Source organism: Sorex fumeus, unplaced genomic scaffold (genome assembly GCF_029834395.1).
Source record: "Sorex fumeus unplaced genomic scaffold, SorFum_2.1 ptg000006l, whole genome shotgun sequence".
Lineage (NCBI taxonomy): Eukaryota > Metazoa > Chordata > Mammalia > Eulipotyphla > Soricidae > Sorex > Sorex fumeus.
The window spans coordinates 424,863-452,353 of NW_026606063.1; the positions used below are offsets into that span (position 1 = coordinate 424,863).

Below are 27,491 nucleotides of genomic sequence, written 5' to 3' on the forward strand. Positions count from 1 at the left end.
CGGCGAACCGTGCGTCTGTGGCTCTCCAGGGGCCCTGGAACTGGACCTTCTGTTATTTCCTCTCTGAGCTCCTTGAGGAATTCACGTCCTGCTACCGGCCCCAGGACGGACTAAAAATAACTGGGGCCTACAGTGCCCGTAGCCCAGGGCGGGTGGGGGGGGGGAGGGGAAGGGCTGTGTCTGGCCCCTCCAGCAGCTCTTCCTCTTCCCCAGGAAGTGTGTGAGTCACCGGCAGGAGTCACCCCAGGGGCAGCAGGCTGCCTTCCGGCCCCAGGTGTCCCTGGGGGGTGGAGCTGAGCTGCCCATCCAGGGGCCCTGCCCCCAGGCCCTTCTGACCCGACTCCCACCCCCAGGAGTACAGAGAGGGCGGGGAGGGGGGGCGCGGCGGAGCAGCTCAATTGAGGCCAAAGCCATGCACCGGGCCCTGGGCCCACACAGTGTCTTGGGCCCTCCCCCGCCTGGGGAACAGCTGCCACAGGCCCCCCACTATCCTGGGGAACAGCTGCCCGGGCGCCCCAATGTTCTGGGGTGCAGCTGCCTGCCCCCCCCACTGTCCTAGGCAACAGCTGCCCCGGGCCCACCCACTGCCCTGGAGCAGAGTCCCTGGGCCCACCCCCACAGCACCAGCAGTGGAAACCACAGGCCGGCTCCTGCTCCCTGGAGCCGCCAGGCCCTGAGCCCAGAAGTCCAGGGAGTGGGGGGGGGGGCACAGGGTGTGGCATCCTAGCCCTGGGTGGAGGTGGGCCTGGTGAGAAGCTTCCAGAAGCCAGAGGGGGCAGACTGGGAAACCCCCTGACTGTGGGTGCGGAACTCCCGCCGCCGAGGTGGCGTCCGAAGGGAGCCGGGACGCGCCTCGGAGCCCTGACCGAGCTTTGCCTTGCAGGAGCCTATGAGGCGCTGGCGGCCGGCACCCGCTCCCCAGGGCCCGGCAGTGCCATGGCCCCCAGGGTGCTGCTGTGCGCGGTGCTGGGGCTGCTGCTGGCGCCGCCCGCCCCCGCGGCCGCTGCCCCGCCGCCCTTCAGCGCCTTCCACGCCGAGACGCGCGACTGGACCTTCAACCACCTGGCGGTGCACCGCGGGACGGGCGCCGTGTACGTGGGCGCCGTGAACCGCGTCTACAAGCTGGCCGGCAACCTGACGCTGCAGGTGGCGCACAAGACGGGCCCCGAGGAGGACAGCAAGGCCTGCTACCCGCCGCTCATCGTGCAGCCCTGCGCCGAGGCGCTCACGCTCACGGACAACGTGAACAAGCTGCTCCTTATCGACTACCCCGAGGAGCGGCTGCTGGCCTGCGGGAGCCTCTTCCAGGGCGTGTGCAAGCTGCTGCGCCTGGCCGACCTCTTCACGCTGGGCGAGCCCACGCACAAGAAGGAGCACTACCTGTCCAGCGTCAACCGCACGGGCACCATGGTGGGCGTCATCGTGCGCGCGCGCGGCCGCGACGGCACGCTCTTCATCGGCACGGCCGTGGACGGCAAGCAGGACTACTTCCCCACGCTGTCCAGCCGCAAGCTGCCGCGCGACCCCGAGGCCGCCACCATGCTGGACTACGAGCTGCACAGCGACTTCGTGTCCTCGCTCATCAAGATCCCCTCCGACACGCTGGCGCTCGTGGCGCACTTCGACATCTTCTACATCTACGGCTTCGCCAGCGGCGGCTTCGTCTACTTCCTGACGGTGCAGCCCGAGACCCCCGAGGGCGGGGCGCTGGCCGCCGGCGACCTCTTCTACACCTCGCGCATCGTGCGCCTGTGCCAGGAGGACCCCAAGTTCCACTCGTACGTCTCGCTGCCCTTCGGCTGCACGCGGGCCGGCGTGGAGTACCGCCTGCTGCAGGCCGCCTACCTGGCCAAGCCGGGCGCCGCGCTGGCCCAGGCCTTCAACGTCAGCGGCCGCGAGGACGTGCTCTTCGCCGTCTTCTCCAAGGGCCAGAAGCAGTACCACCAGCCGCCCGACGACTCCGCCCTCTGCGCCTTCCCGCTGCGCGCCGTCAACCAGCGCATCACCGAGCGGCTGCGCTCCTGCTACCAGGGCGAGGGCCACCTGGAGCTCAGCTGGCTGCTGGGCAAGGACGTGCAGTGCACCAAGGCGGTGAGCTTCCTCTGCCCACGGGGGGCCTGGCCCACGCCCTGTGCCTGGTCCCGGGACCCCAGGGACTGTCCCTGCCCATGGGGGGCCTGGCCCACGCCCTGTGCCTGGTCCCAGGACCCCAGGGACTGTCCCTGCCCACGGGGGGCCTGGCCCATGCCATGCGCCTGGCCCCGGGGCCCCAGGGACTGCCCCTGCCCACGGGGGGCCTGGCCCATGCCATGCGCCTGGCCCCGGGGTTCCAGGGACTGTCCCTGCCCACGGGGGGCCTGGCCCACGCCATGTGCCTGGCCCCGGGGCCCCAGGGACTGCCCCTGCCCACGGGGGGCCTGGCCCACGCCCTGTGCCTGGCCCCGGGGCCCCAGGGACTGCCCCTGCCCACGGGGGGGGCCTGGCCCACGCCCTGTGCCTGGCCCCGGGGCCCCAGGGACTGCCCCTGCCCACGGGGGGGGGGGGGGCCTGGCCCACGCCCTGTGCCTGGCCCCGGGGCCCCAGGGACTGCCCCTGCCCACGGGGGGCCTGGCCCACGCCCTGTGCCTGGCCCCGGGGCCCCAGGGACTGCCCCTGCCCACGGGGGGCCTGGCCCACGCCCTGTGCCTGGTCCCGGGACCCCAGGGACTGTCCCTGCCCACGGGGGGCCTGGCCCACGCCCTGTGCCTGGTCCCGGGACCCCAGGGACTGTCCCTGCCCACGGGGGGCCTGGCCCACGCCATGCGCCTGGCCCCGGGGCCCCAGGGACTGTCCCTGCCCACGGGGGGCCTGGCCCATGCCATGCGCCTGGCCCCGGGGCCCAGGGACTGCCCCTGCCCACGGGAGGGCCTGGCCCACGCCCTGTGCCTGGCCCCGGGGCCCCAGGGACTGCCCCTGCCCACGGGGGGCCTGGCCCACGCCCTGTGCCTGGCCCCGGGGCCCCAGGGACTGTTCCTGCCCATGGGGGGCCTGGCCCATGCCATGTGCCTGGTCCCGGGGCCCCAGAGACTGCCCCTGCCCACGGGGGGCCTGGCCCACGCCATGCGCCTGGTCCAAGGCGGTGAGCTTCCTCTGCCCACGGGGGGCCTGGCCCACGCCCTGTGCCTGGTCCCGGGACCCCAGGGACTGTCCCTGCCCATGGGGGGCCTGGCCCACGCCCTGTGCCTGGTCCCGGGACCCCAGGGACTGTCCCTGCCCACGGGGGGCCTGGCCCATGCCATGCGCCTGGCCCCGGGGCCCCAGGGACTGCCCCTGCCCACGAGGGGGCCCGGGTTAGCCCCGCGCCTGGTCCTGGGGCCCCAGGGACTGCCCCTGCCCATGGGGGGCCTGGCCCATGCCATGCGCCTGGCCCCGGGGCCCCAGGGACTGTTCCTGCCCATGGGGGGCCTGGCCCACGCCATGTGCCTGGTCCCGGGGCCCCAGAGACTGCCCCTGCCCACGGGGGGCCTGGCCCACGCCATGCGTCTGGTCCCAGGGCCCCAGGGACTGCTTCTGCCCACAGGGGGCCCAGGTTAGCCCTGAGCCTGGCCCCAGGGCCCCAGAGACTGCCCCTGACCTCAGAACCCCCAAGGCTCTGCCCCCTACCCGCGGCCCCTGGACCCTCCCCTGGTGTGACCTTCATTAGCCCCCACTTGGCATGGCAGCCAACTGGGCCCCCTTTGGCATAAATGAGCATCTCTGGGTACCTGGGCCAGAGAAAAGCAACTCCCAGAGGGCGGAGAGAGAAGGGGAGGGAGGAGGTCTGGCCGCAGTGCACTGGAGCAGGTCCCAGGCCAGCCCCTGGGGCCAGAGGGAGGGACAGAGCCATGGGGGCCACAGGGAGAGAGGCAGGAGGGAGGGAGACTCTGCAGGCGCAGAAGGATGACTCAAGGGGTGAGTGCTGGTCTGAACGCAGGGTGAAGAGCCAGCAGTGCCCACCAAGGAGAAGAGGGAGTCAGGCCAGCCTCTGAGGGCCACAGAGGGGGACAGTGTGCGACCCTCCCTGTGGTGGCCACGACCCACCCATCACTCTAATGATTCATTCCTCACCCGTCACCCCCCACCGTCCTTCCACCCACAGCTTCTCCTCCTCCGTTCCTCCGTCTCCCACCTAGCCCACCCCCCAGCCACCACCCAACCCACCCTCCCATCCCCCCGCCCTGCCTCTGCGGCCCTCTCCATCCACCCTCCCACCCTTCCCCTCCCCACCACTGGCCACTCATCATCCTTCCTCCGTCCGCATACCCACCCGTTCCCGTACCCGTCACGGCCCCCTTTCCTCCCTCAAGTGTCCCTTCACCCGTCACCCTCCCAGCTCCCTGTCCCTCCACACTCCACCCGTCCACTCCTCGAGTCCACGCCTCCACCCGCCTTCCCTCCCTCCCTCCCTCCACCCACATATCAACTCTCCCTGCATCTGCTCATTCATCTTCCTTTCAGTTCTTGGGTCACAGACAGTGCTCAGGGCTGACTCCTGGCTCTGTGCTCAGGGATCTCTCCTGGCAGGGCTCAGGGCACCGTCTGAGGTCCAGGGGTTGAACCCAGCTTGGCCGCCCACAGAACAAGCACCTTTCCCCGGTACCATGGCTTCATCCCATCTCCGTTTCTCTGTCCTCCACTCACTGGTCCATGCCTGTCCATCCTCCCGTCCTCCTTCCCCGGCCCTTCAGCTCACCACCTTCCGCCCCTCCACCCCTTCATGCCGCCCGCCCACCCTGCTCCCCCGCTGGCCTGGGCTCTGGTGAGGTGAGGAGGTTGGGGCAGTTTGGGCCACTCCTTTCCCTTGGCTTAGAATCTGGAGCAGCAAGGCCAGGAGCCTGCGTGGGCGGAGCTACTCACGCTCAGGCTTGGGGACAGGTGGAGTGCAGGGACCCTTGCACCTCTGTGGCCCTGAGGAACAGGGTGAGCCGTGGGTGGGGGCAGGGGCACCTGGCTCAGCAGCGAGGGGCACTTGGACACCACGAACCTCTCATGCCCTGGGGAGACAGAGCAGGTGCCTGCTGGGGGCCCCATCCCATACTGCCCGCGGGTCCCAGGGACAAGCAGTTAACAGACTTGTATCCGCCCAGGGCTGCAGTGCTGGGTGTGGAGGGTGGAGGGTGACTAGGGGTGTTCAGGGGGATCTGGCGCCCCCAGGACCCCCATGGAGCAGAACCGGCACCCAGGAAGTTGTCCAGCCAGAAGAGGCAGGACGTGCTGCGCCCGTGGGCCCCCAGTGCAGGCTGTGCTGTGCTGCCGCTGGCCGCAGGGTCAGGGTGAGGCTGCAGGCTTGGCGCAGCCCTGGGGGAGGACGGGGCTGGGCCTGCCCGTGGCTCTGGGCCTGCTGGAAGGAGGCGGCTTGCCTGGGGCAAGGCCAGGAGGCTGTGCAGCACAGGCCTGGGCAGGCGTGATGACGGAGGGGCCACCAGGGAGCCCCAGCACCCGCTCCGGGCCCCAGCCCTTGGTCCTGGAGTCAGGTGTGAGCCCCGTGGGCTCCATGTGAGGGGAGGTGGCTGGAGAGGAGGGCTCAAGCCATCAGGCATGACGGCGGTTTGGGGGTGGCCCCTACCCCTGCGAAGGGGCCTCAGGTGCCCAGGCGGAGAGGGTCCCAGTTCCTGCTGCCTCTCCCCATCTCGGGGGGAGGGAGGGTCCTGACAGCTACAGCAGGGCCTGTGTCTGTGCTGGCCGCGGGGCCACCTTGCCTCTGTGCCCAGGGGTGCTCTCTGGGAGGAGCAGCCGGCCCGCCCTCGGCCAGAGCAGAGCCAGCCCCAGCCCCAAGACCCAGAGCGGAGGCCCCCTTTCCTGAGATGACAGCGTGGCCCGAGGAGGGTCAGGGACGGGCCCGAGGGACCTGAGTGGAGGCCTGGGGGGGTGGGGGAGGTGCCCACAGGCCTTGGTGGTCCTGCTCACAGCCCCTCTACCCACAGCCGGTGCCCATCGATGACGACTTCTGTGGCTTGGACATCAACCAGCCCCTGGGGGGCTCCACGCCCGTGGAGGGGCTGCCACTCTACACCACCAGCCATGACCGCCTCACCTCCGTGGCCGCCTACGTGTACAACGGCCACAGCGTGGTCTTCGTGGGCACCAAGAGCGGCAAGCTGAAGAAGGTAGGAGGGACACGGGCCTGCATGGGGTGGCCGCGGGGGCTGTGTCTGGGAGTGACCGTAGGGTCCCTGTGTCAGTGGGTGACCGCGGGGCCTGTGTCAGGGTGATCACAGGAACCTGTGTTGCAGTGACCACAGGGCCTGTGTCGGCGTGACCACGGGGCCTGTGTTGGGTGACCATAGGAACCTGTCTCAGGGGTGACCACGGGGCCTTTATTGGGGTGACCATGGGGCCTGTGTCAGGGTGACTGCAGGGCCTGTGTTGGGTGACCACAGGAACCTGTGTCAGGGGTGACCGTGGGTCTGTGCTGGGATGGCTGTACCGTGCCAGGATGTGACCTTCCCTGGGTCCACGTGTGCCCAGGCTGCCTCCTTCCTCTGACACGGTCAGTGGGCTGGTGGACTCGTCTCTCCCCCCCCCGCCCCCCCCCCCCTTCCAGAAGGATCCTCGGCTCACGGGGCTCTGGGCAGTGCAGGGATGGGTGAGGCCGGCCCGTCCGTCTCTCCCTCACCTCCTTTCCTCCTGGGAGACGGAGGGGAAGGAGTGGGGCGCAATGAGCAGCTTCTTGCCCTGGGCCCTGGGTGGGCTCAACCGAGACTCGCCGAGAGGGGCTGCTCGGGGCTCCTGGTGGGGCTTGGTGGGGTGCTGGCGGGTTCTCCGTACACCGACTCCTGCCTCAGCTCCCAGGTCAACGAGGCCCAAGGAATGCCTGGAATGTCCCCAGGAAACCCTCCAGCCCCACCTCCGGTACAGGAAGGAAAATAGAGATAGAGACCCAGAGGGTTTGCAGAGGGTGGGGCCACCGGGGTGACCCAGCACCTCCCTCCGCAGGGGCCAGTGGGCGCAGGGCAGACAGGGAAGCCCCGAGGACTGGGCCGGCAGTGCCAGTGGGCACGGGGTTGGCAGGGCCGCCACCCAGGCGGGCGGGCGTGTGGGCAGCACAGCAGGGGCAGCTGCTCCAGCCCAGCCCCAGGGGGGACACTAGGTGGCCCTTCCTGCCAGGTGGGCTGTGCCAAGGGCCAGGCTGGGGTCTCCCGGCATAGCACAGCCACCTGGAAGTTCGGGGGGGGGGGCTACGGGGCTGCAGGGGTTGAGGTCTGAGTGGCTCGGCCCAGGGTCCCCAGCCCTGAAACAGGCGCCTTGGGGGTCTCTGGTCTGGAGCCCTGAGTTTGGCCCTCGCGAGCCAGGATCCAGGGTGCAGCCTTTGTGGTGTCAGGGCCGCAGACGCCTTGAGCCGTGGAGCTGGGCCTCTAGGGGCTGGGGCTGCCCTTCCAGCCTGCACCCCAAGGATGCAGCCCGTGCCCTCCCCCCACCACCCCGGGCCCTTCCTGTGGACAGACTCGGAGGTGCTGCCTCTCCGGCACCCTGTGGGCACTGAAGGATTCTCCAGGAAGGACCCCCTTTTCCCGCGGGGTCGGTGCTCCGACAGGGCTGTGTGTCCTGGGCCGTTCCCGCAGGGCGGGCCTTGCCTGGAGACAGGGTGGGAAGTGGGAACAGGCCTCTGGTGGCCAAACAATAGCCACGCATCCGCTGCTCCCGAGGTGGAAGTGATTCAGCGTCTCCAGCGTGAGGCGGGTAAACACCCGCCCTGCTGAAGGCGGGCGCAGCCAGCGCCCCGCACCCTCGCCGAGGCTTGGCTCCCGGCCCAGCTTCCGGCTGCCAAACCCCGTGGGCTCGGCTGTGTTCTGGGCTCGTGGTCTCTGGTGCCGTGGGGACGCAGCAGCCGGCAGAGCCACCGCCCAGGCGCCCGTGACCCTCGGCCCACTCCTCAGAGCCACGGAAGGGGCAGCTGAGGGCCTGAGGGGGCGGGGCGCCCAAGTGAGGGAATGGGAGCCGGTGCCAGCCCCAGATGCCTCCTGGTCGGTGGCGGGGTGGGAGCTCGGCCGTGGGAGGGCGTCTGCACAGCCGGGAGCTGGCCGCCTGCACTGACAGGTCACGCCCCAGGGCGCAGAGACCCTAGTGCCCAGCATGGACGGAGGCAGACAGGAACGCTCACGACAGAGTGAGGAGTGGCAGGTCGCAGGGCAGCACCCTCACGTGTGGAGCCCTGGAGGGTCCCGTGTGCGGACCTGCTGGGCCAGCGCTCTCCCTCCTGCGCTGCTCCCCGCTGAGTGCTCCGGACACCGTGCCTCCCTCTGACCCCCACACCTGCACCTCCCCGGGCCCTTCCCTGCTCCTCCCAGTATGCAGGGAGGGCTGTGACAGCCGCACTCTGTAGGGAAGAGTGTCAGCGGGAAGAGCACCGCCGGGAGGGTCCTGTGTCTGTGCGGCTGTTCAGGTGTGCGTCTACCTGTGTGCTGTGTGCAGCTGTGCGGGTGTACGTGAGCCTCTGTGTTAGTGTGCCTGTGTTGCAGCTGTGTGGGTGTGCGTGTAGTTGTACGGTGTACATACACTTGTGTGCGTGTGCCTGCATCTGTGCGGGTGTTCGTACATTTGTGTGTTGTGCGCACTAACGTGCAGCTGTGTGATGTGTGCACACCTGCGCGTTGTGTGCCTGTGTGTGTACGTGCGCTTGTGTGTCATGGGCATGTGTGTCTGTACAGTTCTGTGTGTCTGTGCGCTTGTGTTTGTGTGGCAGGTGTGCGTGCCTGTGCTCATCCTAGCTCCTGCCCTGAGTACTGTCCCCTGCCTGGCTGCCGGCACTCCTGTCGGAGCTGCCTGTGCAGCTCCACGTCTGTCAGGGCCCCGGGCCCCTTCAGCTCCATTCCCCGCCGCTGGCCTTCATCCCGCAGGCATAGTCGCCTCACGTGGGGAGCCGGGAGGCTGCCCCCCTGTCTGCCTGCCTCAGGCGGCCGCAGCCCAGGGCTGGGTGGATGCGGCAGGGACGTCAAAATTGGCTCTCGGCAGCTGCGGCCCTCAGGCTCCGCGCTTGGAGCTGTCCGAGGCTGCCAGCGCAGCCCAGAGAGACGGAGCCGGAGCCGGGAGCAGGGCCAGGTGCAGCGCAGGGCAGGCCTCGGCCCCAGGCTGCACCCCTGCGACAGAGACCCTCTGGACAGCACCAGGTAGTCGGTGCCCTGAGCCAGGCGGGGCTCCCAATCGCTGAAGGAGGTGGGAGGGCAGGACAGAGAGGTGGGGGACATAGAGGGGGCGGAGGGGAGAGTCTGGGGTGGGCAGAGAAGGGACCCGGCGGGGAGAAATGTCCCTGGCAGAACCTGAGCGCACCCGACTCTAGGGACAGGGGAGGCACTGGGAAGTGGGTGGGGGAGGGGCAGAGAGATGGGGGCTAGAGTGGGGGTCTAGGCACCGAGGCAGAGGTGGGCCCTGACCTCTGCCCCCTGCACGCTGAGCCACTCCCTTTCCCCGGGGGCTGAGGTCTCTCTTCACAGAGTCGTGGCAACAAGGGACCTCATCCGAGAGACCTCGGAGTCCTGAGGGCCTTGAGTTTCTGGGGACTCTGCGTCCTCGCAGCCCCTGAGGTGCTAAAATGCACAGGCTGGCTTGGGACTCGCCTCCAGTGAGAGTGCCGACTAAGACGATGACGAGGGCCCCCACTCTGTGGCCTGTGACCTCTGTCCCAGGCTGGGGGTGTCTGCACAATGACCCCCACTGCCAGAGTGGCAAAGATAGGGTTTCTGTGCTGGGCCCCTCCCTAGCTGCCAGGTGGGAGTCCACTCTGTGCCACTGCCCTCTGGTTCTGGGGTCCCTGCCAGCCCCGGCTCCTCTGAGGAGTTCCCGCGCACGGGGATGTCCCAGCCTGCGCCTGGCTGGCTGCAGCCCGAGGGCCTGAGCGACTGGGAGCAGGCAGGGGGCAGCTGGCCTCAGTGCTCACGTGCTGCTCTGCTGGGCCCCGGATCCGGGGGTGGTTTCCTGCTGGGAAGGGCCGGGTGGTGAGGTCAGGCCATGATGACCGCTGGGAGCGCCGTGGGGCTCTCACGGCAGGGGGCTCTTGCCCGGGCATGTGTAGGTCCCAGGGAGCTCCTGGGAACAGGGGCTTTAGCCATGACCTCTGCCAGGCCCAGGACAGTCTGGAGGTCAGAGAGGTGGGGCTGGTCCTTGGCGTCCCTCAGCTCCTCACCAACCCTGACGGGATGACCCTGCGTTGGAAGGGAAGCGGCGCTTGCAGAGGGGGCTGTGAGCGCCATCAGAGCCTGCACCAGCCTTGAGGGGCTCCCAGTGTGGCTTTTGTATCGGGAAGAGGTGTGGCCCCTCCCCAGCCCACCCTGCCCCTGACTAGTGAGGGGCTTTGCGACCCGCAGTCCTGACCCCAGCAGGGGAGCCTGGTGACCCAGTGGTCCCCAGTTTCTGGCACCGTGAGGGACCCATGGGGGCAGTGCCCCTTCACCCTCCTCCCTCACAGGGGCACTCGTCCCTGGTCCTCACCCTCATCCTGTGCACATCAGGAGGGGTGGGGGCCGCAGCTAGGCTGGCTGAGCCTGGCAGCATCAGGACCTGCCTGTGGGCTCCCGTTCCTCCCAGCGGGCTTCAGCTCCATCTTCCTGGCAAGACCCCGCGCCCGAGTCGGCTCGGCTGACGCTCAGGCTGGGCTGCCTCTGTGGACCAGGAGCTGTGTCTTAGGTCTCGCACACAGGCCCCGTCCTGCCCCGAGCCCTGGAGCCACACGTGTTGTGCATCAGCGAGAGGGCCCTGGAGTCCCGCCAGCTGGCCCCTCCTTCCATCGTGAGCGCCAGGCGGGACTGCGGCACGGTGGCAGGGGCCAGCGGGAGCCTAGGTCGGCCTGCAGCCGGCGCCGGGCAAATGCAGCTAAAGCAGAGTCTGGGGTCCAGCAGGCTCACGCCAGCCCAGGTGCAGGGTCCTTCAGGCTCAAGCTCCTTCCAGGGTCCAGCCCAGGCTCACGCCCGCCCAGGTTCAGGGTCCAGCCCAGGCTCACGCCCGCCCAGGTGTAGGGTCCAGCCCAGGCTCACGCCAGCCCAGGTGCAGGGTCCAGCCCAGGCTCACGCCAGCCCAGGTGCAGGGTCCAGCCAGACCCAGGCCCCACCCGGGGTCCGGACAGGCCCCACCCAGGCTCAGCGGGACCCAGACCTCAGGACTCCTCAGTGGCAGCCACGCTGACCCTCCCCGGCACACCCCACTGCCTCGCCCATGCCCAGGAGACTGACCAGCCCCCGCCTATTCCCCATGACCTCCTCCGGAGGCCTGGGCTGACCGCAGGACTCGGGGCTCTGAGTGCAAGTTCCCTCCTGATGCTGGAGCTGGCCTGCATCCTGAAGCTGGTGTCCAGCTGCACCTCCCAGCCCTGCGTGGGGGAAGCCCCTCTCCGGCACCACGGAGGCACCTGCCGTGGCAGCCACGTGTGGCCGAGTGGCTCAGGGTCATGTGGCAGGTGCAGCCTCGGCCAGGGTCACCGAGGAGGAGGGGAGCATCCAGGTCTGTCCCCAAGGCCTGAGACACAGGGGCCTGTCCCCGGGGCCCAAGGCCTGTGTGTGAACCCACATGACTGTCCACAGCAGCGCCCAGCCCACCGCCTCCCCACGGCCGCAGGCGGGTGGGCTGCAGCGTTCCTTCCTGCCCGCTTCTTCCTCAGAGCTCTGTCTCTTTAAGGTAAAATCCAGGCTTTCAAATGAGACCTCTGATTTTTCCCTTTTAAGAGAAAAAAACGCTCCGAGTTATTAGGAGAGAGAATATGACTTTCCACACGCAGCCCCTGACAGCACAGTGATGCCGAGACAATGTGCCTGCCGCAGACAGCCAGGGGTGATGGCGAGGGGGGCCCACCGTCTCCCCGCGCTGGGAGTGCCGAGTCTGGGGCTGGTGTCCACGACCCACCCGCGGGCTGAGCAAGAAGCCTCAAGTCCACGCGGTGGCTTGCCCGGTTCTAGCTTCACATCCCAGCGCTTCCTTCTGGGGAAGAACTGGTGTCTGGGGGGGGGGGGGGGGCGGGTGCACAGGGTGGGTGAGAGACGGCACAGGCGGGTGCACCGGTGAGTGGGCAGGAAGGTGGGCGGCAGAGTGGCTCCAGCCGTGGACTGGCCTGGCGACCTGCCACTGGGCCCTCCCTGCACAGGCCCTGCCAGGTGGTCCTGTGGAGTGGCGACAGGGACTGGAGTGAGCCCGCAGAGACCCCTCCACCCGCCCCCATTCTCTGTGTTCGGCAGAATCAGTTATCACTGACAGCAGATCAATCACTGGCAACGGAATCAGCTATTAATCACAAGGAACAGAATCAGCTATTAAGCGGCCCCCGCCCCAGTTCCTGCGTTACCCTGGAAGCCACGTGGCCCCATGATCAGGCCAGTCCCCAGGATGGAGACAGGATGGAGACGCAGCCCAGTCCTGGGAAGCCCTGCCCACTCCCTCCCCCAGCCTGCAGCCCTGACCCCTAGGAAGGACAGAAATCAGGGTCTGGCCAGCACCCCCTGACCCTGGATGAGGGGATCGGCGTCTGCGGCGGGCATGGGGTGTGTGTGTGGGGGGGGGGGGGCGCGCAGGAGCACGCGTGGGGGCGGGGAGTCAGATTGTGTTTCTGACATTCCAAGGTGGCAGCTGGGTCCTCCTGGGCCCCAGGCCAGCCCCAGCCCATCTGCAGCCCCGTCCAGCTCCCGCTCTGTGGATCCCCTCCCCCTCAGCCCTGCCCCTGCATCCCGGCTGTGCCCCCTGAGGGGCTCTGGTCTGGGGGGGAGGGGACCTTGCCTGTCCCCAGTACAGCGTCTGGGAGTGGTGGCTGGGCCAAGAGCAAAGACGGGCTGTCCAGGGGCTCCCTCCCTCCCTCCACCCTGGGGTGCCTGGAGACCCCTTTCTGCGTAACTTGTGGCCCAAGACCAGGCAACATGCCCCCCCCCAAGGAGAAAGTCCCTGAGGGCGTGTGTGCTGGCTGCCCTGCAGGACACACTCAGGGCCTCAGCTGCGCCCCGGCCAGCCAGGACCTTAGGGGACCCCCCTCCACCTCACCTCACCTGCCTCCCCTCACCCGCACCCACCTCCCTTCGTCTGCATCCCCTCACCTCGCCTATATCCCCTCACGTCACGCTGCAGTCACCTCACCTGCATCCCCCTCATCCTGTAGCCCTTCCCATCACCCGGCACCTGCCTCACCTACCTGCACCCCCATTCCTCCCCTGCACCCCTCCCCTCTCTGAGTCATGCCCTGCACTCTCCGACTGTCCCGCGGCAGTGCCGCCGTCCGAAGCGGCCCCCCAGGTGAAAGGCCCGAAATGCGGCACCTCCCTTGGTGTTAGAACTAAGCAGATTTTGAGCCGGCACCGGAGAGGGGTGACTGTGCGCCTCCAGGCACAAGCCCTGCTGACAGCTCGCTCGTGGGCAGAGCGCTGGCAGTGTCTGTGTGTGCAGAGGGGAAGGTGTGTGTGTGTGTGTGTGTGTGTGTGTGTGTGTGTGTGTGCGTGCGTGCACGCGTGTGCATTCGTGCGTGCATGGAGAGGGTCCTCTGCATTCTGTGATCGGCTGCCGGGGATCTAGGGAGGGGAGGCTGGAGTCCCACCCCTGAGTCCGTGTCAGTGACCCGCTCCTGGGGGTGGGGCCCGCCCCCCCTCCCCCCCGCTGCTGTGCTGGCTTGGGGCAGCACACGGGCTCCTCGTGTCCCCTCGGGGAACATTGGCGCGGGTGCAGGAACAGGGCACAGGGCCAGGCTGCTGCTTACACGCATGAACACGCATGCGAGGTTCGGGGGAGGCGACAGCACAGACTTCCGTCTATAAATAATCCAGGTCATGAAGCGCTACGAAAATAAACTTCAGCTCGAATCTTCCTGCGGCTCTAAGTGCACAGCTGCAGACGCGCCCGCGCTCGTTAGCACCTTCCCAGGGCCGCGGGCCGCCGAGCCTCCGCCTCCCGCGACTGCCGCTCACACGCTCCCCCACACAACTGCACGCGGTCCGCGCACGGCTGAATGCACGCGGCCCCACACAGCCGTGCCCACACGCGGCCGAGCACACACACCTTCCCCTCTGCACACACAGTGTGGGCCTGGCTGTGCGCCCACACACCCTGCACATACAGCAGCCTTCACACACATGCAGTTTGCACACTCACCACTCTCCGGATTGTGTCACACGTGGCCTGCACACAGCACGTGAGCAGGATGCACATATCCAGGCGTGTACTCACTGCACCTCCATATGTGTATATTCACATCCACACCGGTATCTGCTACGTGCATGTCCGTGTGAGCATGTACGCTCTTGTCTGCATATCTCTGTGTATGCACACGCATGCGTTTGCATGCTTGCCTCTCTCTGCGCAGAAGTGTGTTCGTGGGTGCACATGCACATGGGATACGTGTTTAGCACATTTCATGTGGGTGAGTCTGCACAAGTGTGTACACACGATCACACATATACCTGTGTGTGGTGTATGCATGGCATACAGGTGCATGTGCAGATGCACACAGACATAATTCACATGTGGACATACATGCAGCTAAGCATATATCCAGAGACCACACACTGCACCCACAGACCACACAGCACCCACAGACCACACAGCACCCACAGACCACACACTGCACCCACAGGCCACACACTGCACCCCCAGGTCACACACTGCACCCACAGGCCACACACTGTATCCACACACCACACACAGCACCCACACACCACACACAGCACCCACACACCACACACAGCACCCACACACCACACACTGTATCGGTAGACCACACACTGTATCCACACATCACACACTGTATCCTCACACACACACTGTATCCACAGACCACACACTGTATCCACAGACCAGACACAGCACCCACAGGCCACACACAGTACCCACACACCACACACTGCACCCACACACCACACACAGCACCCACAGACCACACAGTTCACCCACAGGCCACACACTGCACCCACAGACCACACAGTGCACCCACAGACCACACAGTTCACCCACAGGCCACACACTGCACCCACAGACCACACACAGCACCCACAGACCACACACAGCACCTACACACCACACACTGTACCCACACACCACACACAGCACCCACACACCACACACAGCACCCACACACCACACACTGCACCCACACACCACACACTGTATCCACAGACCACACACTGTATCTGTAGATGCACACTGTATCCATAGATCACACACTGTATCCACACACACACACAAACACTGTATCCACAGACCACACACTATATCCACAGACCACAGACTGTATCCACATACATACACTGTATCTACAGACTATACACTGTATCCGTAGACCACACACTGCACCCACAGACCACACATTGTGCCCCCCAGACCACACATTGTAACCACACACCACACACTGTATCCACACACACACACTGTGTTCACAGACCACACACTGCACCCACAGACCACACACTGCACCCACATCACACACTGCACCCACACAACAAACACTGCACCCACACACCACACAGTGAACCCACACACCACACACTGCACCCACGCACCACTTACTGCATTGCACATCATACACTAGACCCACACACCACACACTGCACGTGCACCCATAGACCACACACTGCACCCATCAGAGCACACTCATCTATATGCACGCACACCTACACCTACACACTTCTCACATAAGTGTTCACATGCACGCTCACACATGCAGCTCCTCTGCCATGCCCATCCCCTACCGAGCCCACCTGGTGCAGGAGTGAGTGGTGGGGGGACTCTCACCCTTTGGGGAGGCCTGGGCAGGAGCCCCCACCTGAGGCTGCCCTTGCTTTTCTGCAGATCCGGGCAGATGGCCCCCCGCATGGAGGTGTCCAGTATGAAACGGTATCCGTGCTCAAGGACCACAGCCCGATCCTGCGAGACATGGCTTTCTCCACAGACCAGCGCTACCTGTATGTCATGTCTGAGCGGCAGGTAAGTACCTAACTCTCCCCCAGCACTGGACAGGGGCATCTCGCGGCCCTCCTGGGGCACAGCAGGAGGGATGGATCCACCCTGAACGCGCCAGGCAGCAGCAGTGTGAAGGCAGAGGCCTGACTGCTGCCCGGCTCAGGACCTCCCTGACCCTGCAGGGACTTGTGTGCAGAGGAACAGCTCCCAGAGAGGCTGCCCCCCGCCCCCACTCCGTGCTGGAGGGGGTACGTGGGAGAGGCGGAACTGATGCTGCCTCAGGGCTCGGGATGGCGCCTCTGGCACCTGCCCCAAGGTGCGTGTGGGCAGTTCACTGAATGTGGTAGCAGCCCCACCTCACACCGAGTGATTGCACACCGGGCCCAGCCGGCCGAGGGCGCCTGGAACCCCCTCCCGGCTCCCCCGTCCCTAGGAGACCTCGTGCTTCTCTCAGGGGGCTCATGGACACAACTCTCGGCCAGAGATGTGTCGAGGCAGAGCCTGCAAAGCTGGGGGAGGGCGAGGTCTCCCGGGCCCTGCGACGTGAAGAGGTGCCCATCTCCCTGTGCCGCAGAGGGGACAGCCAGCATTGCAGAGGCCCAGCAGGCCATGGCATCGCTGTGTCCTACCTCTTCTCTTCACTCAGGGCCTGGTGACTTGGGCCAGGCAGAGGGTCCGAGGGGAATGACTCTCAGCCTTGCGTACTGGGGGTGTGGGTGCTGTGGGGGTCCGTGCCACTCCCTAGGACCCTGCATACATGTGCAGGCAGCTGGCTGTCCCCGCGCCAGGAGGGGCCTCAGTGTGGAGGCCCAGAGAAGGCAGAGCACCCCTGTGGGCTGGAGCCGAGGGTTCCAAGGACACTGAGTCCTCGTTTTGAGATCAGAAACCTGAACTCAGCCGTGAGACAGCCCTCAAGCAGCTGTCACAGCCCTGCTGCTGGCACTAACCGAACCTTGCTCAGGGTTCACACCCCAGCCTCAGCCTCAGAGGCAGGGACTCTCTGAGGCAGGGATCCACGGAGACAGGGGCCCTCTGCAGCAGGGACCCACCGAGGCAGGAACACTGAGGCAGTGAGGCTGAGGCAGGGACGTCCTGAAGCAGGGGCTCCTGCCACTGCCTGTCTCTGGGTTTGAAATTGGCACCAGGTGTCAGCACTGTGTGGCCAGCTGCCCGGCCTCGGGCGAGGGTCCCCGTGTGTGGAGAGTGGAGGAGGCAGCCGGGCGGCCTGTGCCCCAGACCGAGGCTCGACTCTGCGCCCCGAGTGCCTCTTGGAGGACGCCACCCCAGCCAAGCCACGGGGGTGGTGGGCTCCCTGCAGATGGGAGCTAAGGTGTGTGGAAGCCCGAGAGACGCCCCAGTATGTGCTGCCGGCGCCCCCCCCCTCCATAGAACACGCCCCGCTGCGCTCATGGGCCAGCACATGGCTCTGCTGCCCCCGCCCTGCCCTGGCGTCCCACGCCCGCCTGGGGCTGAGGACCCAGAGCTGCGGGGCACAGAGCAGGTGGGCCAGCCCCAGGGCGGGTCATGTGTCTGCTGCGTAAATGTTCATGTGTGCTCATGCATGGACATGCGTGCTCACATGTGTGAGCAGGGTGGCGTGTGTCCCCTCTGCCCAGCCCCCCTCTGGGGAGTTCACGGCCAGTGCCTCTGTCCTGACAGCCTGCTGCCTGGGGCACTCGGCTGGGTTACTGACCGAGTCCTCCTTCGCTTCCTCAGGGACGTGCCTAAGGTCCTGGGCTGGACCGTCACTGGGCCTGCGAGTGACCGAGCAGGTGCTGGAGCTTTCCAGACAGGACAGAGTCCAGCCCAGCCCGGCACAGGCCCCGGGTCTGAGCACGGTTGCAGGCACAGGGGAGGCGCCCTAACCCACGTGTCCAGCATGGGCACGGGAGGACAGCAGGGCGGGACTCAGCCCGGCCAGCCCGCGTCCAGCAGGCTCTGGGGGCACAGCGCCGTCGTGTCCGCCCGCCCCTCCCCCGCACTGCGCCACTAATGCTGCCTCAGCAGTGTCCTGATTAGAACAGTCATTTTAATAAGCACGGCTCAGTGCTAAGTGTTCACTGCGAGCCTAATCGCATCAGTAATAACCCAAAATTACTTGAAGCCTTCCTTTCCAGGGCCTGGCACGCACAGAGGCAAACCTCACCCCAGTCCTCTGCTCCAGCCCCTCCCCGAACTCCAGTCCGGGAGGAGCTTCCGGTGCCTTGTGCCAGCCCTGGCCCCCACCCACGGCATCCTGTCCCCTGTGGCCGTCCCCTCCCCAGCCCACCCTGTCTGCCACAACAAAGGCCAAGGTGTAGTGAGGATGGGGAGACAGACATGCCCAGGCTGAGCCTCAGGGCTTTCTCCCAGGGCCCTGGCCTAGTGACGAAGGGACGAGGACTGCCTCGGGCTGCTTCTTGCGTCCAGGCTCAGGGTCCTCCTGCGGCATCCCCAGAGGACATAGGCCCCTCCTGGGCGCCTTCTTCTAGGAAGCCCTCTAGACAAGAGGCCCCCACTCACTTGGAAAGACTTGGGAGGACCAGGGCCTCCCAGAGTGGACACATAAGAGTTCCTTCCCCTAAAGTCACACTCTTAGTCCCAGAAGTGACCCCATCACCCCAGAGCCAGGACCCCAGCTGTGCGGCTGGTGTGAGAAATGGAGAGTGGCAGCTTCGTGGCAGGGTGGGCCATGGCGGGGTGGGGCATGGCTGGGTGGGGCATGGCTGGTGGGACCTGGACAGCATGGAACCATGGCGGGGTGGGCCGTGGCAGGGTGGGCCGTGGTGGGGTGGGCCATGTCAGGGAAGGCCTGGGAGAGCCTAGCGGTGCTGAGCAGGGGTGAGGCCCGCAGGTTCACGTGCCCCCACGTCGCTTTGCTCTCCCGGCTCTCATCCCGGCTGGCGTCAGCGGAGCTCAGCACCCTGAGAAACTGCCACGGTTCCTCGTGGTGCTACTTAAGGAGCCGAAAATAAGCCTGTCTGGCAGGCCCGCAGCAGCGGTAGGCGTGAGCCTGTTCTGTGCAGAGCAGAGTCAGCGGGGACGGGGGGCGGAGGGGGGTGCTCGGAGGGGCGGGGAGGGCAGTGCCATGGCGATCTGGGCAAGAAGAAGCCCATCCCAGCCCCGTGACTGGGCAGGTAGGAGAGTCCATGCTCAGAGCTGGGAGGCTGGTCAAGGAGGGCTGCCTGGAAGGAGTGACCCGCGCTTTTCAGAAGCGGGGGTGGGCAGCTGGCCAGCGGCAGGTCCAGCTGCAGACTTCCACCTCGAGGCAGTGCCTTCCTGGGGTGTTTCCTGTTTGCTGCTCTGGCTGGACTAGTCGAACAGACAGTCGCTGCCTGCTGGAGGCGCTCCCTGACCTCCGGAGCTGCTCTGAGCTTTGGTTCCTGTGCTGACACGTCCCTGCAGTTCAGGGTCTGTCCTCCTGCCTCTACTGCAGCTGTGGGTCTGCACAGCCTCGGGCCCGGGTCGGGTGGACACAGGGGCTCAGATGGAACATGACCCTGGTGTGGCCTTCGGGTCCGCTCTTCCCAGACCCCACCCTGCCTTGGGGCAGGAAGAGGGCCTCAGACACAGCGGGGAGTTGGCGGGGGACTGCAAGAAGCTTCCAGAAAGGAGAAGTCCCAGCCAGGCTTCCTGTAGGGCCCTGCCCCACGCCCTGACAAGGCTTCTGTGCCCCAGACTCTGCATTTCCCGACCACCTGGTCACCCCCAGAGCCACTCCTGCCCTCTGTGTGGGGACAGGTGAGGGTCAGGGTGTAGGTGGGGGTCAGGGTGCAGGTGAGGGACAAGGGACGAGGGGAGCCAGGGCACAGGGCCAGGGAAGCAAAGGGTCAGGTGTGCTTCCGGTTCCTGACGCCCTTCCGGTCCCCCGTGTGATCCCGAGGGTGAAGGTTCCTGCCGGCTGCGCCTGGACTAACTGTCTCATGAGCCCCCCGCGGGCCTCCGTGTCCCCAACTCCTGCTCCAGGGACTGGTCCTTGAGAACCACGTCTGCAGGGGCAGAGCTGATGCCCTAGTGCCGGCATGGCTAAGGGGGGCCACGACTGCTCTGAGCTCAGGTCCTGCCCGGGCCCGGACGCTGGGTCCCTGCTGTCGCTGGCACAAACGAAGGTCCAGACCTGCCCCACTCCCCGCCCACCCAGCCAGGGCTAAGGCGGGGGGCTTCAGCGCCAGGCTGACCCCGCCCTGCGGCCACCCACGTGGCTCCAGCACCAGGCAGAGGAAGCCCCCAGACCCCCAGATCTAAGAGCTGCTTCGTGTGAGTCACCTTTAATTAAGAGTATTTCTTAAATAAATGACTTAATAGGACAGTTATACTCATTAGAGGCGTAATTAGGAGACAAGGAAGACGAAGCAGGAAGGAATGTGGCCGGCACCCTGCGGGGCAGCGTGGGGCTGCCTTGGGGCGGGGCACGCCCGCTGTTCCCAGCACGAGCTCTTGCCAGGGAGCCACCCGTCCCAGCGCCCAGGGGGGCCGGGGCATGATTAAAATGCAATCACAATAAACAAACACGAATTAAAGCGTCAGGCATCCCATTAAACTCTGAGTCAGTGCTGACGCTGCTGCCTGGCTGGCGGACGGTCCAGGGGAGGGACCCGCGAGCCTGTCCCCGAGGCTGCCCGCAGCGAGAGGCACCTGCCCGCACCTGGGCTGGAGGTGACCCACCCCCTCCGGCTGAGGCCTCCGTCCCGCACCTGGCCAGTTCCTCACAGCTAGACTCCGTGACGCACATCCCAAGCCCGGCTCTGATCCTTGAGGGTCCCCAGGCTCTGAAGGGGGCGCCAGAGCCAGAGTGTTCGCCTGTTTCCTCAGACGCACAGTTGCATAGATGCACAGACACACGGACACGTGGATGCGTGGAGGCATGACACACAGCCATGTGGACACATGGATGCAGGGCGCACGGACACACAGGTGTCCTCTGTCAGGCTGACCAGCTGTGTGTCCCATCGACTCTTGACACCCACGCCCAGGAAGCAGTAGGCGGCACCAGGGCCCATGGTGTCCTTTCTCAGGCTTCCTAGAGAAACTGGGTCTGGGGGCAGCTTCCTGGGGCCCCTGCCTGAGGCCTCCCGGCCAGGACGTGGACCTGACCGGCCCATGTCTCTGGCAGAGGCCCCCCATCTGGGAGCCAGAGCTCCAGGGTGCCCTGAGGTCTGTGCTGGAAGGTGCGGCATTCTCCTCTTGAGCCCTGGTGCCCACAGCCCCCCATGAGGGCCCTGGACTTTTTGACTACACGGGGGTCCTGTCAGGTTGCGCTCCTGGCTCCAAGGCCGCCCAGGGCTGCCCAGGCGCTGCACTGTGGAGGCTTCCCAAGCCACAGTGTCACAGCCCCGGGGCCCCCTGTTCCTGGTCACCTCAGGGCTGGCATCCCGTGAGGAGTCGCAGATGGTGACCAGGGCCAGCGGGGCTGCAGGGCGCCTGTCCAGGGTGTGTGTGGCCGTAGAATGTGGGACTTAGACCCGCCCCTCAGTTTCCCTTTTCACTTTGCTCAACTCAGCGGGTTAAAAATGAAATTCCCACCAGGACAGCCCAGGAAGGGGGGGAGGGGCCCCGGCTGCTTGCCGTGGTTTGGCCCCCCGCAGCCCCCAGTCCGCTCCAGCCCCCAGAGAAAGTGGCCTTTGTTGGCAGCACACAGCCCCTTTCAGCGTGACCAGCTGCTGGGAGCTGCTGTGTTTTTGCAGGCGGCCGAGCGTGTCGTCGTCCCCTCGAGCCAGATGCTGGCGTCACTCACCGGCCGAGCGAGGGAGCTGGGCCTCGCAGGGGCCCGGGTGTGGCTGGGCCTGGGCCTGGCAGACGGCCGTGAGGGCCTGGACAGGGCAGAGAGGGAGGGCTGGGAGCAGGGGAGGACGCGCCCCGGCAGCCCCAGCGGCCAGGAGCAGACACATCTCTGTTCCTGGCACAGCATGGCGGGGTCCTGGGACCCTCCCTTCCGCCCACACAGACCCTGGCGCAGGGGCCCCTCCAGGGCGGAGGGTCCCGGTGCACCCACCTTGGGAGTGTAGCCATGCTGCCCACCGACTGCTCTCGCCCGCAGGTCACGCGGGTGCCCGTGGAGGCCTGTGAGCAGTACACCACGTGTGAGGAGTGTCTGAGTGCGGGGGACCCCCACTGCGGCTGGTGTGCCCTGCACAGCGTGTAAGTACCGCGGCAGAGGGGGGCGGGGGGCAGGACCCCTCCCAGGGCTCAGCGGGGTCTCAAGGACAGCTCTGCTCACACCCCAACCCTCACACCCTCACACCCCAACCCGGTCCGGCAGCCGTAGAATCGCCACCCACCGAGCACGCTCGGGGTCCCAAGGGGGCTGAGGCTGCCAGTTCGGCCCACACGGGTCCTGGCTCTGGCACTGACGTGAAACCCCGCTGCCCCGGCGGGCCCCAGTGAGGGCGGTGGCTGGATGCAGGGTCCCGGCAGAAGCATGGGGATCCGAGGTGGGGCCGGGCTTGAGGGGCTCTGCCCAGCTGCCTCCACCCCGCACCTCTGCCAAGGGCCCCCACACGCATAGCACCCCAGTCCGGGCACCTCCCTCCTAGCCCTAGTTCAGAGTCACCCTCAGGTGCATAGGCCCCCCCACAACCGGACCACATTCCCCCACCCCCACACCCCCTCGCACCCTCCATACCCCTCCACACACGCACGCATGTGCACACACACGCAGACACACACACGCACGCACGTACACACGACACACACATATGTGCACACGCACGCAAACACGTGTACACGCACGCACATGCTGACACACGCATGCACACACGCATACACACGCGCCGTCTCAGCACCAGGAGGTGTCCAGGCCAGGACTTCCTGTGCCACATCTGTCCCCACATCTCTCCAGTATCTCCCCATCTTGGGTTCACTTGGTCACAGACTGTCACGTGACCTGCGCAGCCCACCGTGGGAGTGCGGGCCCCTCGCTCCTCTCCCCAGGATGGTGACCATCGCCTTGGATGCAGTACAGGGAGGTGCAGTGCAGGCCGGAGCGCCACGCAGCTCCTGAGCCTCCTGCTGGGCCGTCCCTGGCCTGTCCCTGGCCTGTCCCTGGCCTGTCCCTGGTCTGTCCCTGGGCGTCCCTGGCCTGTCCATGGCCTGTCCCTGGCCTGTCCCTGGCCTGTCCCTGGGCCGTCCCTGGCCTGTCCCTGGCCTGTCCCTGGCCTGTCCCTGGGCCATCCCTGGTCTGTCCCTGGGCGTCCCTGGCCTGTCCATGGCCTGTCCCTGGCCTGTCCCTGGCCTGTCCCTGGTCTGTCCCTGGGCCATCCCTGGCCTGTCCCTGGGCTGTCCCTGGTCTGTCCCTGGGCCGTCCCTGGCCTGTCCCTGGCCTGTCCCTGGCCTGTCCCTGGGCCATCCCTGGTCTGTCCCTGGGCGTCCCTGGCCTGTCCCTGGTCTGTCCCTGGGCCGTCCCTGGCCTGTCCCTGGCCTGTCCCTGGGCTGTCCCTGGTCTGTCCCTGGCCTGTCCCTGGTCTGTCCCTGGTCTGTCCCTGGGCCGTCCCTGGCCTGTCCCTGGCCTGTCCCTGGGCCGTCCCTGGCCTGTCCCTGGGCTGTCCCTGGTCTGTCCCTGGGCGTCCCTGGCCTGTCCCTGGCCTGTCCCTGGGCGCCCCTGGCCTGTCCCTGGCCTGTCCCTGGCCTGTCCCTGGTCTGTCCCTGGGTCGTCCCTGGCCTGTCCCTGGCCTGTCCCTGGGCCGTCCCTGGTCTGTCCCTGGGCATCCCTGGCCTGTCCCTGGGCGCCCCTGGCCTATCCCTGGGCTGTCCCTGGCCTGTCCCTGGTCTGTCCCTGGGCCGTCCCTGGCCTGTCCCTGGCCTGTCCCTGGCCTGTCCCTGGGCCGTCCCTGGCCTGTCCCTGGGTGTCCCTGGCCTGTCCCTGTGTGTCCCTGGGCGTCCCTGGCCCATCCCTAGCCCGTCCCTGGGCCGTCCCTGGCCTGTCCCTGGCCCATCCCTGGCCTGCCCATCCGGGGAGTCCTCCCAGCGGCGCCCTGTCTGTGTCCACTCCGCAGGTGCTCCCGCAGGGACCGCTGCCCGCGTGCCTGGGAGCCCAACCGCTTCGCAGCCAGCCTCAGCCAGTGCGTGCGACTCCAGGTGGAGCCCGGCAGCATCTCCGTGTCCGAGCAGCGCCGGCAGGTAGGTGGGAGACACACCCTGGGGGCTGGGGAGGATCAGACTCGGCCCCCACTGCCCCTCGAGCAGCCCTGGCCGTCGCCCAGCCCTGGCCAGCAGTGCGGGCTCTGCTGCCCTGGAGGGACACGGCCCTGGGCATGGTCTGTGTTGGCTTCCGCTGGGGTCCACAAGCGTCACGGGCAGAGAGACCCTTCGGAGGACAAACAGTGGGTGGGGGGTGGACAGCACAGGCCACACAGTCGAACTGACGGACGGACAGACGGGTGGACAGGAGGGCCAGCGCAGCCCGTGGTTAGGGCTGGTCACGCAGCCCCTGACCTCCTGCAGGCCCTGCCGGCCCCGTGCTCTCGGGGCCCCTCCTCCGGCCCTGGGGTGCTCACCTTCCCGGGACAGGGCAGGCCAGACACCAGGGCAGCTGAGGACCGAGGAGATGGGCCCATGGCGGGGGGCCCACCCTGCCCCCAGCACCAGCCCCGGCTTATTCACCACCGTTCCTGCCACCCGCCCCTCTCTCTCCCCACAGCTCACGCTGGTGGTCAGCGACGCCCCCAGCCTCTCCGCGGGGGTCACCTGTGCCTTCGGGAATCTGACGGAGGTGGAGGGGCAGGTGGACGGGAGCCGGGTGCTGTGCCTCTCCCCCGGGCCCCGGGACGTGCCCGTCGTCCCTGTGGATCAAGGTAGGCACTGGTGGGGGGGGGGGCGCAGCTGGTATTGGGACCCGGCTCACGCCCCTCCTGTCGGGGTGACCAGAGTCATGTCCCGGACCACCCGGAGGGGACTCTGCTCCCCAGGGGACGGGAGAGAGGCTCTTTTCTTCCGGGAAGCCCTGGAACGAGATGGCGCAGCGGAGTCCTGTCCAGGGGCTCTGCCCAGGCCCCGGGAGCAACGGTGCCCGCCTTCTCCCTCCCAGATTGGTTTGGAGTGGAGCTGCAGCTGAAGTCCAAGGAGACCGGCAGGATCTTTGTCAGCACTGAGTTCAAGTTCTACAACTGCAGCGCCCACCAACTGTGAGGCTTCCCAGGCCTGGCGTGGGGCGGGGGGCTCCCAGCCCTGGCGCAGGCACCTGCCTCAGCCCCTCACCCAGGGTGCCTGCTGCCCCCCAGAGGGCCCCTTTTGCCAGGCAGGTCGCCTGAGTGCTAAGCTCCCTGCCCCCACCCTTACCCAGCGCTTGGGTGAGACCCTGAATCTCATTTGGGAATGGCCGGTAGCAGGTTGCCGGGCCCGCGGGGAAGCGGCCAACCCCCCATGGGGCTCTGTCAGAGTGGTGTGGCCACGGGCATCTCCGCGGAGAGGGTGGTGGGGGTCTGCTCGGGGGCGTTTGACCCCATCGGCAGCTGGGCCCAGCCAGGGCGACTCGGCAGAGGAGGGTCCAGGCTCCTGCCGGCTCCCACCTGTGTCCCCAGCCAGGGCGCCTGTGTTCCCACGCCCAGAGAGTGCAGGACATCGGGCACTGGACCAGGAGACCGGGGCTGAGATCCACTACCCCATGGGAGAGGCTTGTCCCCCCGGCCCACGTGGCCTCACCTGCAACCAGCCAAGCCGGCAGCAGGAACCCTCTCCCATGGGACAGTTGGTGCCTGCCCCTCTCTGCTCCCCGGTTTCAGGGTCCCCCTCTCTGCTTTCTGGTTTCAGGGGCCCCCTCTCCGCTCCCTTGTTTCGGGGCCCCCCTCTCTGCTTTCTGGTTTCGGGGCCCACCTCTCCACTCCCCGGTTTCGGGGTCCTCCCTCTGCTTTCTGGATTCGGGGCCCCCCTCTGCTTTCTGGTTTCGGGGCCCCCCTCCCTGCTCCCCAGTTTCAGGGCCCCCCTCTCTGCTTTCTGGTTTTGGGGCCCCCTCTCTGCTTTCTGGTTTCGGGCCCCCCCTCTCTGCTTTCTGGTTTTGGGGTCCCCTCTCCGCTCCCTGGTTTCGGGGCCCCCCTCTCTGCTTTCTGGTTTCGGGGCCCTGCTCCCTGGTTTCGGGGCCTACCTCTCCACTCCCCCGTTTTGTGGTCCCCCTCTCTGCTTTCTGGTTTTAGGGCCCCCCTCCCTGCCCCCTGGTTTCGGGGCCCCCCTCCCTGCTCCCTGGTTTCGGGGTCCCCCTCTCCGCTCCCTGGTTTCGGGGTCCCCCTCTCCGCTCCCTGGTTTTGGGGTCCCCCTCTCTGCTCCCTGGCTTCCGGGCCCTGGAGCACTGGGAGTGTGATGCAAGCGGTGACTCCGCCCACTGCTCCACACTGCCCCTTCTTGTCCCCTAGGTGCCTGTCGTGTGTCACCAGCGCCTTCCGCTGCCACTGGTGCAAGTACCGCCACCTGTGCACGCACGACCCCTCCCGCTGCTCCTTCCAGGAGGGCCGGATCCGCGCTGCAGAGGTGGGCGCAGGGCGCGGGGCAGCCCGGCAGTTTTCTGTGGCGGACTCCGGGGGCAGGGGGCAGCTCAGCGGGTCTCTGAGGCGGATGTGGGGGCGGCCTCCACTTCCGCAGGGGTGAGGAGAGCCGCACTCAGAGCCTCGTGCACAACAGAACTGAGGTGCCAGCTGGGGGTGGGCCGGGCGAGCGGGCGCAGGAGGGGCGGCAGGGCCCTGAGGGCGGGGTCCGCCCTGTGTCCTGTGCTGCACCCAGGACTGTCCCCAGCTGGTGCCCACGACCGAGATCCTGATCCCCGTGGGCGAGGTGGAGCCCATCACGCTCCGGGCCCGGAACCTCCCGCAGCCCCAGTCCGGGCAGCGCGGCTACGAGTGCGAGCTCCGCATCCAGGGCACGGCCCACCGCGTGCCCGCGCTGCGTTTCAACAGCTCCAGCGTGCAGTGCCAGAACAGCTCGGTGAGCGGGCCGGCCCCTTCCGCAGTCCCGGCAGCTCTCTTCGGGAGCACAGGGGACCCACAGGGGTGCGAGGAGGAGGAGGAGGAGGAGGAGGAGGAGGAGGAGGAGGAGGAGGAGGAGGAGGAGGAGGAGGGGTGCAGGGAAGGGGCAGGGAAAAGAGCGGCGCCCAGGCAGGGGGAGGGGCGTGCAGTGCCAGGGAGAGGCCTGAGGGAGCAGCACAAGGGGAGGGGGGCAGAGCGGAGGTCAGGGAGGGGCGACCAGGATTCAAGCACCTGCAGCCAGGAGCCTGGGGCTTGAGTGGGACCCGCCGGGTGCTGCCTCTCTGCACCCTCTCTGCCCGGCTGGTGACGGAGGACGGATCGGGAGCCAGGGCCTTTTGCCAGGGGACACCCCATGGGGTCTCGGGGCTCCGCTCAGGGTGGCCATGAGCAGGACCACCAGGGCCAGGTCAGGGGGAGCTGAGGGAGGGGCAGGCTCCGTGGAGGGAGACGACCAGGGCCAGGCGGGGGCGGGACAGACACAGAGCAGAGGATGGCAGGGGCGGAGCCCGCTGGCATTGGTACCCAGGCCTGGGGCAGGGCGCCTGGGGTCCTGCCCCGGGGGCTCAGCAGCGACCCCCCCCCCCAGTACCGGTACGAGGGCATGGAGCTGAGCAGCCTGGCCGCAGACCTCAGCGTGGTGTGGAACGGGAACTTCGTCATTGACAACCCGCAGGGCCTGAAGGGTACGGCCGGCCC

The 27,491-nt window shown here is 67.2% G+C and overlaps 1 protein-coding gene across 1 annotated transcript in view; it reads left to right on the forward strand.

Annotated features, from left to right (window-relative positions):
• The first annotated feature begins 935 nt into the window (after positions 1-935).
• PLXNA2 (plexin A2) overlaps positions 936-27,491 on the forward strand; it is a 41,592-nt gene continuing 15,036 nt past the window's right edge. The window contains exons 1-10 of the mRNA XM_056123305.1: positions 936-2,091; positions 5,943-6,125; positions 15,760-15,894; positions 21,887-21,987; positions 23,841-23,964; positions 24,485-24,638; positions 24,872-24,968; positions 26,190-26,304; positions 26,554-26,754; positions 27,382-27,478. Coding sequence (XP_055979280.1) covers positions 937-2,091; positions 5,943-6,125; positions 15,760-15,894; positions 21,887-21,987; positions 23,841-23,964; positions 24,485-24,638; positions 24,872-24,968; positions 26,190-26,304; positions 26,554-26,754; positions 27,382-27,478 — 2,362 coding nt within the window. The 5' untranslated portion in view covers position 936. The remainder of the gene's footprint in view (positions 2,092-5,942; positions 6,126-15,759; positions 15,895-21,886; positions 21,988-23,840; positions 23,965-24,484; positions 24,639-24,871; positions 24,969-26,189; positions 26,305-26,553; positions 26,755-27,381; positions 27,479-27,491) is intronic.